Genomic DNA, 17,915 nt, shown 5'->3' with positions numbered 1-17,915 from the left:
CTAAAATACATGTACGGTGCATGAACGAAACCATTCGTGTACTGCGGTTACTCAAAAACAGCAAGACATTTACCTTTCGCACGTAAAATTGTCGCGGCTTTGTTAAAAGCGAGGCTGGCTTCCGTTCGAGACACGTGTCATCGCTGCTTTTACGCCGCATTTATTTTCCTCGCTCTCTCCATTCACTTACGTATTGATTATCAGCATAGCAAGCCACGGCTTCGTCATTTTCCTAACATGGACACCGAAAAAGCTAAGATGATTCGTGGTGACCTGTTTATCGCAGCTGATTCGACATTGGCTGAGGATCGACGCTCAGCACGTGAGCTGACCAAGCAGTTCAATGACATGACCCAAGCGGAGAGTCCTGAAGCCAAGACTGTGATGAAGCAGCTCCTAGGTGCAATCGGGGAGGACTGTCGGATCGAGATGCCCTTCCGTTGCGACTACGGCTACAATATCCGAATCGGGGACAACGTCCAGATGAACTTCAACTGTGTGTTTCTCGACGGGTGTCCGATCACTATCGGCAACCGAGTCTTTCTGGCCTCGAGCGTGCAGCTATACACGGCCAGTCATCCGCTTGATCCGGAGGTGCGCTCTTCGGGCCTTGAGATCGGCAAGCCTATCACGATCGAAGACGACGTCTGGCTTTGTGGCAATGTCGTCGTCGTCCCTGGAGTCACCATTGGCCGCGGCGCCGTAATCGGTGCTGGAAGTGTTGTCACGAAAGCTGTACCACCAATGTGCGTGTATGCGAGATAACCTTATAAATACCCGTTCGAATCTGAAAAACACATTAAACGGGAAACACATAACGACATGGTCGGGGCGTTCGACGGGCCCTTCTGCCATCGAGCCCAACTCGGAGGTCGTATTACATGTACGACTCGTAGCCGTCCCGACTGCTCTGGAATGAATGTCCCGTGAAGGTAAGTGCTGTATTGTTGGTGTGAATGTGCTCTGAATGTGACGTGTTGTGCGCATCCGAAACCAGGGCTTAACTGCTGGAAAGGAAGACCTCCAGCTCCGCCGAGTCGCTGGGCGTAGAAGCTTCTACGCCGCAGCTTCCACATCACAGCCCCACGTCGTCATGGTTGGGCTCACTTCCACTCAGCTCCCCCTGACGCGCTACATGCCGGTGATACAATCGCCTACTACACGCGTATGTACGTCGCCGGCGACCATCGTGGGTACCGCGAGGCTATCATCCTACGGGTCGACGCGACCCCTGGCTTGGAACACCCTATCAAAGTAACCACAGACGAGTTAATTCAGCTCACTCAGATGATTGTGCGGGTCAGCGACAGCGATGGAACGCGTGTCAATGGTAAATGGCGCATGCTCCGCACCTTTTCCCTCGTGTCCGGGATGTTCGACGCTCAATCCGACCGCTCATTATTGTGCGATAAGGTGAACGGCATCATCAACGCAGTCTTTGCTGGTCAAAAAAAAACATTGGCCGCGCTATACGTGACCAGATTGATGCTACACCCTGCTCATTGAATGCCTTAGGCATTACAAAACGTGCGAGCCCGCCCCACACCTCCATTTCTTCAGATGTTGAGATTACAAGAGACGTAGTGGCTCTTAACGGCGCCAACGATGGGGAAGAGTATGAGGGAAGAGACCTAGCGCCTATTTCAATGGCCTCAGCAATGAATTTAACAAGCTCGCAGTTTATGGACGATAATAAGAGGTCAGCACCCACATTAATCGTACGGTGGCCCACGCTCAGCAACCCACGGATTCAGCCACCGTTGGTCAAGCCTCAGGAAGTGAGGACTTTGGCAATCGTCCCAGCACATGCGCCAAGGAGGTTTTTGAATTAAGTTCTGGTCCAGACATCGTGTATCCTCGCTGCGAAGAAGAAGAACCCGAGGGCCGATCCGAGTCGGATACTCCAGCACTTTGTACTGCTCCACCACCCAACGCTCTCTTGTCGGAAGGTTCTGGGCTACTGGACGTGTCTGCTGTGGCTGAGTATTTAAATACCGTTTTCACGCGCTTGGAACGGTCGAAGATACGACACCAGGCAAAGAAGCGTGCTAGCACTTGGCACGTGCCGAGATCACGCAAGAAAAGACACCAAAAGAAATGTGCTGTAACACGTAGCGGAACAAGCATCCATCACGCCCACTCCGTCAAAGCCAAGAAAATGAAGGAACTGTTGCGGATGCCGAGCATGAGAGCGAAGCTGAACGCCGTACGAAGCTACAGGCCGGTGTTTGTGGAGCCCAAACCCCCTCCTCCAAGTAACGTCACCCAAATAAATGTGTACGAGACGTACGTAATGGAGGAGGTAGCGTGGTCAGACTGGGTGGAGCCTATCACCGAGTCTATTGTACCTGTGGGGCTTACGATGACATTGGTGATGGAGACGCTTGCGTGTGCCACGGGGACTGCTTCGCCGACACCTGTAACAATGCTAAGATGGCTATCTACTGCACCCCCGACTGCTGTCGACTGGACGCAAAGTGCAGTAACGCGCCGTGTACGCACCCCGGCCTCATACTGTACAATACTCACCGGTTGGGGCTGGGTGTGTACACGACGCAGGCGTTATTTGCTGGCGAGAATATCGCCGAATACAACGGAGCGCTTTGTGAGTACGAAGCTCTGTACGAGGGCCAACCAGAAAAGGCAAAAAACAAAACAGTGGCTACACAATGCTCCTGAACGAGAAACGCAAGCGAGGCAGATCTGTCTACGTGGAGGCACTAAAGTGTGGATCTATCGCTCGGTTCTTCCAGCACGCATGTACTTCAAACATCGAGTTTTTCAAGATGAAAAACAGGTCCAGCGTGAAGGGTGGTCGCTCGGATGATCGAGAGTGTCGCTGCGAGCGCGCAGCTCGTCGTCCACTATGGAGACGAAATCTGGTTCAAGTGTGCTTGCGATGTTTGCTGGAATGAGGAAGGCTCAAACTAATTTGTGGTATTTTAGATAGCCTAAATAATCCAAAACATTCCAGGACTTCACAATGAAGAGTTACAATGAAAAATGAAAGACCATCCTTAATGACAGCTTTGTACGCAACAACTCTATGTGAGGAATCTTTTAGAAAGAGGTTTCTTAAAAAGATATCCAATATTTTTTTGTAATGTCAAATCGGGAAACGACTAACTTTTATTATGCATGATTCCTCATATACACAGTGTTCTTCTACCGTGTGGATACGGAAATCTAAACAAAGACAGGAGCCAGCTCCATTTGTAGAGGTGTTAGACCTCAGAACGTAAGTGCGGGCCCAACCGTCGTTGGTCGTCCTCCTCGCTGCCCTGAGTTCTTGGAGGCCGCTGCGCCACTGCTCTTCTGCATGTTGCGAGAGATTAAAATTTCACGTCCGCTTGCGTCAATGTAATCTTGTGTTCGTACAGCATAGAGTACGTGTACGCAGACCCCAAATGCGTAGCAGTAGTTGCAGTCACACCACCGACGATTCAAATCTGCCCTTCCACCTCCATTCTAGCGTAGTTAAGTCCCATTTGAGCCGAGACAGCGATGCCGTGCTCTGACCGGTTGTTAGGGGCAACCGCAATCCGTTTCGCGAGCCTGGAGGCGACTCGAATGCACCCAGGAGGCTCCAAAGCGCCAGGTTGTTCCCCACCCAGACCTAATAGATTCTCTCGGACTAATTCCCGCACGCGACGTGTGAGGGTTTCCGACGGGAGCACCTCCATTTGAAATGGGCGCTCGTTGGCCGACTGGTCCTCGCAACAATTGGCCAGCTCCGCTAATAGCGCACCATTTTTAGACGCCGACGTAAAGTGTAGTCTCGTTTCAGGATAGCGTTGAAAGTTTCGACCGGGTTGTTGGTTGATGCAAAGCCACTGAGTGTTGAGTATAACTGCCAGCCACTGAAGTGGCCACTCAACCATTGGCCACTCATATATTGAGCGAAGTTCACCAACATTGGGACGTTCATCCACTTCCTTAGCAGAGCGTCCCGCATTCTCGTAAAGTCTAGATGTATTCGGGTGAAGTGTAGGTCGTACAGGTCGTGGGTAATATTAGACGATACAAACGAGGGAAACTGCTTGATCGCCTTGTAGACCTTCTCCATCACGTGAAAGAAGCACATGAGGCTCTGGAACTGAGGGTTGTCTCCAAAAACGACGTTTAAAGCGTTATACTGGGCCTTGTCTGCGTCGGCCATCGCGTAGCGAACAACTAGATCGCGACCGGTGAGCCAGCAGTACAGACGCCTTAGCGCCATGAGCATCGGTTGTATAATTTCTTGTGTTTCACCTGATACAATGTACAGCGCCACCAGATGAAACCTACGCGACCTATCGGAGATGCCGACCACTAGTACCGGATATCCGCGATAGTTTAACTTGTACGTCGCGTCCACATGAAGTATGTAGTTGTCCGGCGGCCGCATTAGCCGAAGCATTAGGGTCTTGGTCGTTAAACCAATAACGAACGGCTGTTCTTCCGATCCGTTTCCGACCACTGGCTTGCCTCGCTCATCCATATTCCAGGCGAATGTGAAGGTCTAGGACATGGCCTCTCGTCCGATGTACGCCCTCGCGTGGATCCAGGTCCTCAAATCGTCCACTATGTCATTCCGCGACAAGTTCTTCCTGGAGTAGTAGTTGACGAAGTTCTGGACGGTGCCCAAGCTTGGCAAGTCCTGAAGCACCGCTCCAAACTTCCGTGCCATCGCATTGCGTATACGGACAGGCCGCAGATGTTGTGCCGTGAGCTCACGGCAGTATATCTTCTGCAGATCCGTCAGTTTCTTCTTCTTGGGGGAGTTTACCGCTGTGGCGTGCTCCCCCACCTCGAATATTGACACTGCGTCGCTAACCTGGCAAGAGAGGGTTTTGCCGCGCCAAGAACAAGCGTGTACACCCGAGGAAACGGCCGCCTTGCACGCTGTTGACGAGCACTGAAGCATCCTGTACCTCATCTTGTGTGGGGCATCGTCGAGGCTAACCGTACATGCGTACGAATTGCTCTTCGAGACCTCGTAGGTCTTAAAGGCAGTCAGCACTCTGTCAGCTTCGATACCGGTAGCGTTGAGCGCCACGTCCTGCCAGGCGATACGCTTCGGCATTGCAAGTCGCGTCGGCCGGCCGAGTCTTTGCTGGGTGATCTCCTTTCTCGATTCTAAAGTGCGGCGATGGTTGGCTGTAAATCACCATCCCAACCCCTGTCTGTGCGAGGAATCAGAAAAAAAGCGGCGTGCACAGGCAATCCATTCTATATGTGTAGTCTCCATAGTGTGATATGGTCGCACGCTTTATTTGTGGTGACGCAGTTTTGGTGTGCGAATCTGGACTTTAAGTTAATTTTTACGCGCTCTCCGTGTATGCTGGTAACCCTGCCAAGTTCATTAAAAAGATTGAGTCGAAGGAGGCATCTACTCATACTTCTAGCAACAAGTAGCAATGAAGCGAAAATAAATGCTGTGCGGAATGCACTACCGGTACTTTATCTAACGTTAGAAAAGCGTTTTAAACCAACGATAATGCTGACAGCTTCGGTGCGATACGTGTAGCTTTGGCAAAACTTTTTTCGGTATCCAATAAGGAAAGTGTACAGTGGTAGCATGCTTGGTGGAGGAGCATATTTTTTAACCCTAAATACAGTCACCGGTCAGCCTGATCGCCTAAGCTTGAAAGCGGATTATTGCTGCCTGTTTAAATTTTATGTAATGATAGCTATTTTTAAGTAGCTTTCACAAATAAAATTTAAAAGGCGGCAATCATTTTTGCTGTCGAGGGAAAATCAATTCTCGAGTGAATCCTGTTGAAAACCATTCTCGAGTGAATCCTGTTGAAAACTAGCCCTATCCGATGTGATGTCGGTCTTCAAGTCAACACCAAGTACTGCACCAATTTCATCGGTGGGTAACGAGTCGGACGTGTCTAAAGTAGGCTGTTTAAACTTGGTTTGTTTAGCTTCTGCGCACGAAAGACAGAATTTTAGCTTCTTCGACATCACTTCCAGGGTGCGGATTATATCGGAGTACAAAAAGGATGATCTCCGAGTACATGCTCAAAAAGGATGGTTTGCGAGTACAAATGGGAAAAAGGGTGGATTGGCGAGTCCATGGCTCGAAAAGGATGAGTTGCGAGTTCCCGATTACACGGAGAACACTATTTATGGCTCACTAGGAAACGCTATTTACGGATATGTGGTGCACCCCAGTTGATGCCTGTCGCAACCAATGGCTGCCTGTGACTGCTGGTGGCTGGCTGTGGCTAGCGATGGTTGGCTGTGGCTACCGGTGGCTGGTAGAGGCTGCCGGTGGTTGGTAGAGGCTTGTTGGGGCGAGTACGTACTTGATCTCATCTCAATCCCACATGGCAGCGACGGTTCTGACTGTTCTTACTCTAGATCCGAATGGTGCGTCAGTGCTGTGTGTGCGATTGCTCTGAGTCACGCCAGTCAGGATGGATGGGCGAGCACATTGTCGCGACGATGGCGCTCCTCGAGAAGATCAGCATCGACGCGTTGTTGAGTGTGCTGCCAGTTCGACGACGCCCGGGAGGTCAGTTCAAATCCTGCGGCGCGCTTGCCCGCACGCGGTTCAACAACGACGCGCGGTGTTTCGGTGTCTCGCACCTGGAGCAGCTTTTCATGGAAAGCCCCGCCGCGCCAACACACTGGCACGTGACCAAGGAGTTTAGTGTGAAGAACAGGGGGCAAGTGCTACGTGAGCATGTGCCTGGACATGTCAACCGTTGGCTCGAAAATGGCGGTCGCTTTCAGTGGAAGGTCAAGTTCTCAACCGGAAAAGTGGAGCTTATGGACGTGGAACAGCTCGCAGCTGCTGTCGCCTACAGTCACGCACTAGGTATGCGAGTCATCCCATAGTCTCCGGTGACACTGACCAAACTTGTCGGTTCTTGCGAATGTACTCGGTGATCCACCTTTTATGATGCCATACTCGCCAATCCACTTTTTCCCAAATTGTACTCGCAAGTCATCCTTTTTGTGTTTGTACTCGGAGATCATCCTTTTCGTACTCGCGAGTAGGCTCCCCCCTCACTTCCATGTCGTCTACTGAACCCTTTGAGTACATTCGTAGCAGATCCTGGAAATTTACGTTCCCCAATCTCTCGTGCCAGTGCTGCTGAGCTGCCTTGGGCATCTGCACGAACATTGCTGTTGCATTTGCGTTAGCTGCCATCGTATCACCTCGTATAATCCACACCTTGCCTTGACGATCAGCGACTGCAGTCACATCACCGCGTTGGTCCTTCAGACTGCACTTTGTTGCTTCAAAGGTTGTAGTGATTCCATGTTCACTCAGCTCCGTCACAGACAGTAGATTTCTGTTTTGTCCAGGAACGTGGTGTGCTTCGTAGGAGTATCGCTTGCGTCTCAGTGTCATTATCCAAGCGAAGAGCGCAGCTATTCTTGACACTTGCCTTTAACAACCCGCCATTAGCAACTTTGACGACTAAGTGTGATGGTGATGTGCCAAATAGTAGTCCATCATCATAGCACAAATGGTGCGAGGCTCCATAGTCGATGAACCAGGTTGATACCGCGGCTTGTGACTCGACATCTTCTGCTACAGCCATCCATAGCTCCGAGCTGCCATCATCTTCGGAGTCTGATGCTGTAGTGTGCTCCTGCTGCTGCGCTTGGTTTGCAGACGTTTGTGGTGTCACTTTCTTGGGCTTCGTACACGGGCGCGGATGGTATTCGAGTGCACGTTGAGGGGTTTTCGAGTGCACACATTTTTGCCACGAAATGGCGGAATGCCGAGTGCAGATAACACATGGCGATATCGTCGGCTCTATACTGGTCTTGTCCGGTCCATGCTTGTTTGAGTTTACTACACTGTCCTTGGGGCCGGATGCAGAGCTCACCAGGATGTAAGAGGAGAAAAATACATGTATTTGTGAGAAGAAAACATGAATGAGCCTTGGATCCTGGTTCACTTCCTACACAAGGTACGCTGAGCTCCGCTAGTAACCACGAGCTTCGACTGCAAAGCAGCGACTATCACGATCGTCTTCCCCGTTGATCTCCATTACGCGGAAGTAGCGATTGCAGCTGCGGTGATCAACACACCTATAAACCTTGGCATGAAATTGCTTCCCCGTGTTGAACATGAACACGTAGCTGAACGCGTCTTGGAGCTGAATCGCGACTTGCGCGCTTTGCATCGTTTCATGAACCGAGATGCGTTGGTACCGTCCTCTGGTCGATGGACGACTCGGGCTATGCTCTCCCGTGGAGCTCTCTACCATTGCCCTGAACACAATGTGAAATGCACACGGTAGGATAGATGAGTATGAAGTAGAAGCAACTTAGAGTATTACGGTGAACGTACGGTGAGCGTTGAATTTGCTCTTATCGTGTTGACGGAGAAGCGCTTGAGCGAAAGGAGCTCTTACACTATGGACTGGCGTAGCTGGCGAGCGAAGTTTGCGATGGAAGCACACTAATCCTAGCTCGTGGATCGCTTTGTAGACGAACGCCTGCTTATCGTTGCTGCAACATGTAGCTTACATTAGCTACGTCTGAACTAATGAAGGCAGAGCCTTGACGCATCTTCTTCCGTGCTGAAGCCTTAACCTCAGCAGTGCACTCGGTCATTCCCTCAAGTTGAACAAGGGACACTCGGTTTCACACCTTTCGAACAAAAAACTAACGGTGCACTCGATTTCCTAAAAAAAACCGAAAGTAATTTCGTTCCTTCGTACACTGTGCTTTTCTGTGACCCGTTTCGCCACAGCTCCAACAGGTAATTACAATTTCAGTCGAGTGGACTTGCGAATTGTTGCGGGGGCCTTGACGTTGGCAAGTGCTGTTGCGTTTTTAATTCTGCTTTCGCTGATGCTGGTTGCCTCCCTGTTGGTGATCCTGCTTCTTGTAGTTGTTGCTGCCGTTGAACTGCTGCCCACGTTGCAATTGCATTTGACTGTTATTTGGCCCACGGTTGGCTGGCTTTGCTTGGCCAGCTCGACGACCGTCACCTTGAGAGCAAATCAGGAAATCCACAACCATGTCGAGCTCCTTCAGGTGATCCGTACTGCTGTCGTCGATCATACTGAGCAAGGTTGGCTTTAGCCCTGGGCAGGCGTTGTTGCAGACCGTTTCGAGTACCAACTGGGACCTTTTGCCGACCATTAGTCGTTCGATAAACTTGAGAAACGGCATATACTGCTTCCACGTGTCACCAACGCGTTTGTGGGTGTCGAGACATTTGCCGAGCTCGTACTAGCTCAAATTGCACCCGAATTCTTTCTGCAGGTGGGTAGTGAGCGTACGTGACATCGCGCCCACTACTAACATCGTGATAAGATCTGCTCGCCCGACCTTCAAGGAAGGTACCGAGCACCGAGTCCTTTAGTTCACTTGACCACGTAGATCGGTTCAGGAGACGCTCCATACGGACTGCGCTCTCGAAAGCGTTCAGAAAGTCTTCAGCGCCAGCCCAAGACCCGGATATACTTCTTTTCCGTCGAAGCGTCGACAGTGAACGTCCTCAAGTTTTGGTGATCTCGCCTTTGCTGTCGTTACTGCTGAGTCCGCCGTTAAGGCGCCTTCTAGTTGGTTGGGAACCAACGTGGTGCGAGTGTTGCTACCTTCATCAGTACTGGCGTACTTACGCTCGTAAACTTTGTCCTGCTCCTTGACTTCTTCCGTTTCGGGTAGTGATCGTCGGATCTCGTCAAGTTGCTGTTCGTGATCTTCGGTGATCTGCAGACATCTTGCTGTCTCGAATCGTTTTCTGCTGGAGCGTAACCAGCTTCATCGCAACATCCAGACGCGCCTTCAGCACCGCCACCATGTCTTCGTCGGACAGAGGCGTGTTGTGCGTTGACGGGCTTGATCTTGTGCTTGTTTCAGGTGACGTTGTCTCTTGGTCGCTCCCGGCTACTGCTCGTTCGCGCGGTCGTTCCGGAGTGACGAAGGTGTCTCTGTAGCTCCGTAGCTAACTGTGAACACTGTGTATCCGATCCCTATGACGTCGTTCCGCTCTGGCAGCGAGCGGCATGGCTTGGGGACTCTCCAAGTCCGTGACGTCGAGCCGTCCGGTGACTGACATCGTGTCAGGGTCTTCTATTCAGCAGACTGCGGTTTAGGCTCAAAGCCTGTTTGCGACTTTCAAATGCGGTAGGAATTTGCTGCAGGGATAGACGACCACTTGCGAGGTTGTTGTTATAATTGGAAGCAGGCCTCGGACAATACAATACGAAATTGTACTGCAAGACATTGAGTCCCATAATAATAACGGGATTATGATGAAGTACAATAATAATAACGGGGCCAATATAAGTATATTGTGGCCTCTAACTACCAAGTCTTCCTACTCATTGGCGACGAGCGAAGTCGCGTTCCACATGTCGCGGTTCACGCGAAGAAATGCTAACATCTCAAAGTTTGCAGAAAGCATGCATGACCGCTGAGGCGTCAGAATGAGCTTGCACTGCGAAAACAGTCTTTCAACTGTGTTCGAGGTGGGCGGCACCACCTTTGCCAGCTCATGAAAGCTCACACCCGCAGTACCAGCCGCTCGCATCTTTCCCCCCCCCTCGTAGAATTGCGCTGGCGTAATCGCTCGTCGAGCGCTCCTTCCTCTTACCAGTTGCAGCATCTGGCTCCACCACCAATCGCTGGACTGCGCGCGACTCAGACGCAGTGAGCTTCGCATTGTTGCAAATCTTGACCAAAGCTGCCTCAAAGGCCGGCGCATGGACGATCTTCGCCGCCGGACGCAGATGGCTCGCCATAACTGGGTAGTCGTCAACAACCTGGTCAAACAAAACACGCACGTCCGCCATGCTGGTGTCCTCGCGCTGGAGTGTCTTGCAGACACTATCGAGTTTCTTGAGGTGCTCTAGCAGGCCGAGAAGCTTCTTGTGGGCCGCACCTTTTGGGATGAACTCGTCACCAGCATCAACCTGCCGAATAGAATCTCGAATTTTCTTATAGCGGTCCACCATTGCGAATGTCGAAGACCAACGGGTAACATTCCGTTTGACAGGTTTCAGGTCCGTGAATTTTGATAGTTCCGCAGCATTGTTCACGTGTCGTAGCTGCACCATCAGACTGTTAACTGCAGCGAGCTCCGGCTCATAAGCAGCTAAGTAGCGATTCACCGCAAGGTTGTACCGGTGACTTGCACAGCCAACCAGTGGCAACTCCAACAACGCAGCGATCCGCTGATTGGTCGCGCAATTGTCGGCTACCAGAAAAGCCACCATAGAGATGTCCTTGTTATACAGAGCCAGCACGCGCTTGAGCATCTCGATGTGCACTTCAGCATCTTGGCTGCCGTCCTCCAGCGGTGACAGCGACAGCAGTCGCTCACGGCGCTTGCCGTCTGCGTAGCAAACACCGTAGATACCGACGTAGTGCGTGGTACCGTGCGTCCATCCATCCCACATGACACCAAACAGCTTGCCCAACTCGCTTTCGATCAGCACACCAACGCTCTCGGAGCACTTCTTCATGTCTTCCTTCAACGTCTTGGACGAAACGGGCTTCTAGGACGACATGGACCTTGTGAGGTGGTTGTCGACCTCGGAGACGGGCATGTGCCTCTCTACGACCCACTGAAGCCACTGATAGCGATGCTGAGTCGCCTCGGACACGAACCCAAAGTTGGACAGAGGGGCGTCCGTAGCCGCAGATGCGCTGTAGGTCTCGTTGAAGTCGGGGTGCGTCAGGTTGAGGTGGGACATCAGGTTCGAGTACCCGGTACCGGTTTGCTGCTTGCGGTAAGAACCGCAAAGCTGACAGCGGAAGTCGCCTTGGCCCTTGTCTTCGTAGAAGAATGCGCAGATATCACGGTTCGGAGCCATCGTGGTCAAATGAAAAGTGAGGGAGTGCTGTGAGGCTTCGGCTCGTGATCGTGTCTGTGCCTGCCAGCCAACCACTTGAACGATTGGCGCGAAGAGCTAGTTGCCTCTAACCAATTGGTATAAACCGGTATTGTACTGATATTATTGGATCAATATCATATTATATTGACTTTGGACAGATCCAATAATAATAATTGTAGCCCGATAATACAGTAATTACAGGATTTATATTCTTTTTTCCCACCCGCGATATTCATTCGTTAGCTCTGCCGTTCCTCCAACTAGTACTTACAGCCTTCTACCTTTCACGCCCTAGTCTTCCAGTGAACGACGTCACCTCAGATCCAGCGTCGATACGACCTCAGTCGCCATCGTTCCATGCATCCTATGTAGCCGAGCGTTGACTGTCGACTGCCGTCCAGCTTCTCCATTTCGAGTTTCATTCGCCCGTACGCTGATCTTCCACCGACATCACAGTTACCACTCTACGTCACTCAGGTTTCACCTCTGACTTCCCATTTTCTCCACAATGATTGAGTGGTGACGTCACTTGATCCCAACGTCAAGTGGCGCTCCACCACCGTTTCGTCCTTGATCCAGTCGGCACCAAACGTCAAGTTCGGTGAATCTAGCTGGCTTATGCTGTGCAAGTTCCAACAGGGCATTGACAGAGCATACCAACATTCTGATATCTCATTTTGCGGTATCGAGAAGAGAAAAAAAAGGAGCTAACGGTGCAGCGTGAGTCTCGGTGGTCTGAGGCAGCCGGTGCGAGCCGCGTCACGACTTACATGTACTACACTTGCGGTGCCCCATCCGCTAAAGACGATTGGCGATCCAGTAAGTGAGGTGATCCCGTTTACCATCGCCGTCCTCCCATACATGTATCTTCGTCCAGCGCTGTAGAATGCAGTCTGCAATACATGTACCAATGCTGTATGTCGAGCCGAAAAAAACTACTTCACTGTCTCTAAGCTGCTTGTGAGCCAACACAGCATACTATAGAGGTCACAATATAAGGAGCATCGCACTGACACCTCGTACAAGCTCTCGAGACAAATACTCGTCGTCTCAAATACATTTGGCAGTGCACCCCTTCAAAAAGAAGCAACGCGGTTTCCACGACATCCGAAATCTCCCATCCTAGCATTTTCACTAACAGCACGAATCATTCCAAAACGAATAGAATTACAAAGTCTCGTTGTCGTTGTTGAGCCCATTGCGGCGCTTCCACCCCACTTGCCCTAGATGAACTGAACTCTTACCGACTTCTTACAGTGTGTTCCAATTTGGAATCTTTGAAGCGACGCAAACGATCATAAAGCAACATATGAGTGAACCCAACATGCGCGACCACCGCTGACTGTCTTTAAATCCAACGTAGCATGAGGTCATTCTCCGAACCGCATACCACGCTGAAGGCGTTGAGCCGGCCAGCATGCGATGGTCGCAGTTAGCAGCGACGGCGGTACTGATACAAAATGCTGTCGCGTCGACAACTAGCTCCGCGCACTCGTCAAATCTTCACAACGCGATTGCGGTTGATCTCTTCTTGAATGTCCCGGGCCAAGTGCACATCGGCATGTACAAACAGGTCAGCGACGACTTGTATGTTCGAGATCTCCCATGGGTGAACGTCTACTTCTCGCTGCGACATTTGTCGCTCGACGAAACAGTGGAGTTACCAGTAAAATGGCAATTCCGGGGCTACGAGTGCAGCTCTGACAACGATGGAGATCATCGCGTTTGTTACGAGTTTACCACAGCAACACTTGAAAGCGATCGTAACCAGGTGCACTCTCCTCGCAGCCACATACCGCATATCATTGCCCGCCAGAGTCCTCTGACTGAAGAAGAGCGTCGACTGCAATTCGAAGACCCTGAATCTGTTGATCCGCCGAGTTTCAGCGGCCAGCGGGCGTACTATGATTGTGCTTATTTCAACGGCGGGAGCAACTGGTGTTGTGCACAGTCAAACCAAGGATCGGGAGGACCGTACTGCTGGAGTATGTCGGAGTGCACGGAGGAGTGGTCGGGCTGGAACCAACAGAATATAATTTGCTGTACTGAGAGCGCGGGTGATTGCGAACTCACGTATAAACGGCCCATGCCATCCGTAACGCCGTCGCCGACGACGACAGCACCTTCCACGACGTCGCCACCAGCTACTGAGGACCCTTTTGGTGATATCCCCATTCTTGCAGATACCCCACCTCCTTCTACTTCTTCAGCCCCTACCACGGCGCCGACAACATCAGCTCCCGCCACCACGGCTCCAGTCACGTCCCCACCAGCGACAGAGGACCCATTCGGAGATGTTTCTATTCTTGCTGACACTCCAGCTCCTGCCACCTCTGCACCAGCGACGCCAGAGCCTGCACCACTAACGAGTGCACCAACGACGCGTGCTCCAGTAACGAGTGCTCCCGCTACCAGTATCCCAGTTACGAGTGTTCCTGTTACAAATGTTCCAGTAACCACTGCACCAATGACGAGCGGACCGATAACGAGTGCACCGATCACTCCCATGACTTCAGCACCAGCAACAGAAGATCCTTTCGATGACATCCCGGTCCTGGCCGACACTCCAGCTCCTCCGGCCTCTCCGACACCAACAGCGGCGCCGGAAACGAGTGCTCCTGTAACAAGTGAACCAGTGACGAGCGAGCCGATAACGAGTGTGCCAATAACGAGTCCCCCCGTAACAAGTGCTCCTGTAACAAATGCTCCAGTGACGGGGGCTCCGGTACCCAGTGCTCCAGTAACAAGTGCTCCAGTAATCACTGCACCAGTATCGAGTGCACCGAGCACTAGTACGCCCACGACTTCAGCACCGGCGGCTGAAGACCCGTTTAGTGACATCCCAATTCTTGCGGATACTACAGCGCCTCCAACCACAGCACCAGCAACAGAGGTGCCGGAAACTAGTGCTCCAGTAACAAATGTTCCCGTCACTAGTGCACCAACCGTAACCAGTGCACCCGTGACAAGCACACCACTAACGAATGATCCAGTGACGAGTGCACCGGTAACGAGTCCGCCTATCACTAGTACGCCAGCAACAAGTGCACCAGCAACAGAAGATCCTTTCGATGACATCCCGATCCTTGCCGACACTCCAGCTCCATCGGCCTCTCCGACACCAACAGCGGAGCCGGAAACGAGTACTCCTGTAACAAGCGAACCAGTGACGAGCGAACCGATAACGAGTGTGCCAATAACGAGTCCCGCCGTAACAAACCCACCCGTAACGAGTGCTCTTGTAACAAATGCTCCAGCTACTGATGCCTCAGTAACCAGTGCGCCGCTGACAAGTGCTCCAGGAAGAAGTACACCAGTAACCAGTATGCCGGTCACTAGCACGCCAGTAACAAGTGCGCCAGCGACTGAAGATCCTGTCGGTGACGTCCCGATCCTTGCCGACACCCCAGCTCCTCCTACCTCTCCGGAAGAAACTGTGGGGCCTGCAACGAGCCCGCCGACTTCGGGCATACCAGAAACAAATGCACCATCAACTAGTGGGCCGATAGCTATTCCACCAGTAATGACTCCGTCAGAAACAAGTGCGCCAGGAACGAGTTCGCCTTCAACGCCAATAACGAATGCGCCAGCGCCAGATGACCCATTTGGTGACATTCCGATACTTGCTGATACTACGGCCCCCACCACCGCCGCACCAGCGGTCACAGGTACACCGGAAACGTCAGCACCAGCAACTGATTCAGCAGCACCAGTTACGGCTGCACCGGAAACAAATGCACCAGAGACTCAAGACCCTTTTGGTGGTATTCCGATCCTCGCCGACACTACAGCACCCGCCACCTCTGCACCGGAAACTGGGATGCCGGTAACCAACCCACCGGTCACGAATACTCCAGTAACATCACTGCCAACTGTTGTGCCGGAAACGAGTTCGCCGGGTACAAGTGCGCCAGCGACTGCTACTACGGCACCGGTGACGAGTGCACCAGCTACCGGCACACCACTAATTCCAGAGCCTGCAACTCAAGCCCCTTTTGGTGACATCCCGATCCTCGCTGACACAGCAATACCACCGACGTCTGGAGAGGGGGCCGAAACACCCACAGTCTCTGCACCCGTTACCAGTGCACCGGTAAGCGGTGGGCCAGTGCCTGAAAGCCCAGACCCTGCTGTTCCCATTCTTGCGGATACGACAGCACCAACATCAACAAGTTCTCCAGGAGCGGCTCAGCCATCGACCACAAGTACAGCAAGCACGTCGCTGTCGAGTTCACCGACGGTCAATACACCGGAGAGCACGGTGCGAACAGACGGCAGTCGAGTACTTCCATCGGCGTCAACAACGTCCTCGCCTGCTTTCAGCAGTGCTGACTCACGCCCATCAAGGTCCCCATCTGTCGGTGATACGTCAATTAGAGACTCAGCACGCGGTGGGTCAGCTGAAACCTCGTCGATAACGGGCAATGTGAGTTCGTCAAGATCGACATCATCTCCAGAACGAGTTGATGATGCTAAGCTTTCGGCAACAGACTCAAGTGCATCGACTGAATCTGCATCGACCGGTGACGGAAGTTCACAAATGCCGGCGTTCAAAGGTTCTTCTGGCGGAGACTCACCTGAAGATAATCTCCACGTGGATCCAAGTGCGACTGTCCGTTCAACCACAAGCGAGCAATCAACTTCTGGCAGCCAAACAAACGCAATTATCGGGACGGAAGGCCCTGCTGTCATCACAAACGAGAACAATGCGCGCTCCGACGACAGCGATGAAGAGGCTTTCCATCAAGCAATCATCGAGCTCACGCACTCATTGGGCCCTGCGCGTGACATAGCCAGTAGTTCCGTGAACATCTTAGTGGGCACTGCTGTCACTGTAAATATCGTGACTTCCGTGATCAGCATTGCAACAACTGGCGCAGCTGCCGTGTCGACTGCTCCCACTGGGATTACTGCGACTAATGGGATCTTGAACTTTGTGGGCGGCGGTGCAAGTCTAGGCCGAGCAGCTCCCGTCGTGGACTTAACAGAGCTCTTCATGATGGTCAACTACCTGCAGTTCATCTCGTCCAGCAGCCATCTCAGTCTCCCTGGTGCTCCAGATTTCTTTTTCCAGTTTACGGATTCATTAGGCTGGTGCAATTTACAGCCGATTGGTCCAAGCGGATCTCCTTCTCACGGTGACGAAGGGACAGAGAAGCTCTCTAGCGAGAACGCCTCCAACTTCACAGTCGCGGATGGTGATATCATATCGGGCGTACTGGCGTATGCTGAGAGGATCAACGTCCAGCCAGAAGAACTCTTCACCAAGACTGCCATCGTGTTCGTAAGTATCGTTGGGGGCGTTGCAGCAGCTGTGGCATCGCTCTACTCGCTGCTCCGTCTTCTACTGCGACGGAGATTGGAGCTCTTGATCCAGCGACTCGATGATTTGCCTCGCGCCAAACTCTTGATGCGTCTATTGATCCAATCGTGTTTGTCCATCTGTCTATTGAGCGAGTACGCTCTAAGCATGACCAGCTCGTTTCAGATGCGATACAACGAACAGGAACAACAGTACGGCAGCCACAGTGCTTTTGCCTTCGCGACGGTAGCTCTCATCTTCGTCTGTTGCGGGTTGATCGTGCTGGGTGTCGTGAAGATTTGGGACAAAAGCAAAGAGGAGCTGTCGAATCCGGACTTCAAGTTCGCTTGGGGGGCCTACTACAAGTATTACCACTTCGAGAGCCGCTACTTCTTCGTGGCCAAGATGGGGGCTGAGATCCTTTCCGGTGTGATTATCGGGCTGGTGAGCGACGTGCCATCCCAGTTGACGCTGCTGATGTCTCTACAGCTCGCCATGTTCCTTTACACCGTCGAGACTGCGCCGTACTCGATGGAATTTCAAACTGTGTGCTCGTCAATTGCTTTCATCATGAAGATGGTCACATACGCGCTGATCAGCTCGTTTCTCACGCCTTCAACGGAGATTGGTCTGCAGGACTTCGTCGGTACTCTAGTGATCGTGCTCCAAGTGACCCTTTTGGTGCTCTTCAACTCTCGACAGCTCTATATCCTCTACAAACAGATGCTATACCTCTGGGAACTACGACAAGATCGCCTCCAACGTAACAAGGAGATGGAGGACGAAAAACACGATGCAATGGTCATTAG

At 52.0% G+C, this 17,915-nt stretch overlaps 2 protein-coding genes across 2 annotated transcripts; both read left to right on the top strand.

Moving 5' to 3' along the window:
• Nucleotides 1-237: 237 nt before the first annotated feature.
• On the top strand, nucleotides 238-765 carry PITG_18193 (maltose O-acetyltransferase; the record flags this gene model as incomplete). The annotated part of the gene is made up of 1 exon (XM_002896295.1): nucleotides 238-765. The coding sequence occupies one exon, from the start codon at nucleotides 238-240 to the stop codon at nucleotides 763-765; it is 528 nt and encodes a 175-aa protein (XP_002896341.1).
• A 12,600-nt stretch (nucleotides 766-13,365) lies between these two features.
• On the top strand, nucleotides 13,366-13,955 carry PITG_18191 (uncharacterized protein; the record flags this gene model as incomplete). Its single annotated transcript, XM_002896294.1, has 2 exons — nucleotides 13,366-13,877; nucleotides 13,925-13,955. 2 exons carry the CDS (start codon nucleotides 13,366-13,368, stop codon nucleotides 13,953-13,955), a joined length of 543 nt encoding a protein of 180 aa, XP_002896340.1.
• Nucleotides 13,956-17,915: the final 3,960 nt, after the last annotated feature.

The sequence above is a fragment of the Phytophthora infestans genome, genomic scaffold (assembly GCF_000142945.1).
Source record: "Phytophthora infestans T30-4 supercont1.63 genomic scaffold, whole genome shotgun sequence".
Lineage (NCBI taxonomy): Eukaryota > Oomycota > Peronosporomycetes > Peronosporales > Peronosporaceae > Phytophthora > Phytophthora infestans.
This window is presented reverse-complemented; position numbering and strand designations above follow the sequence as displayed.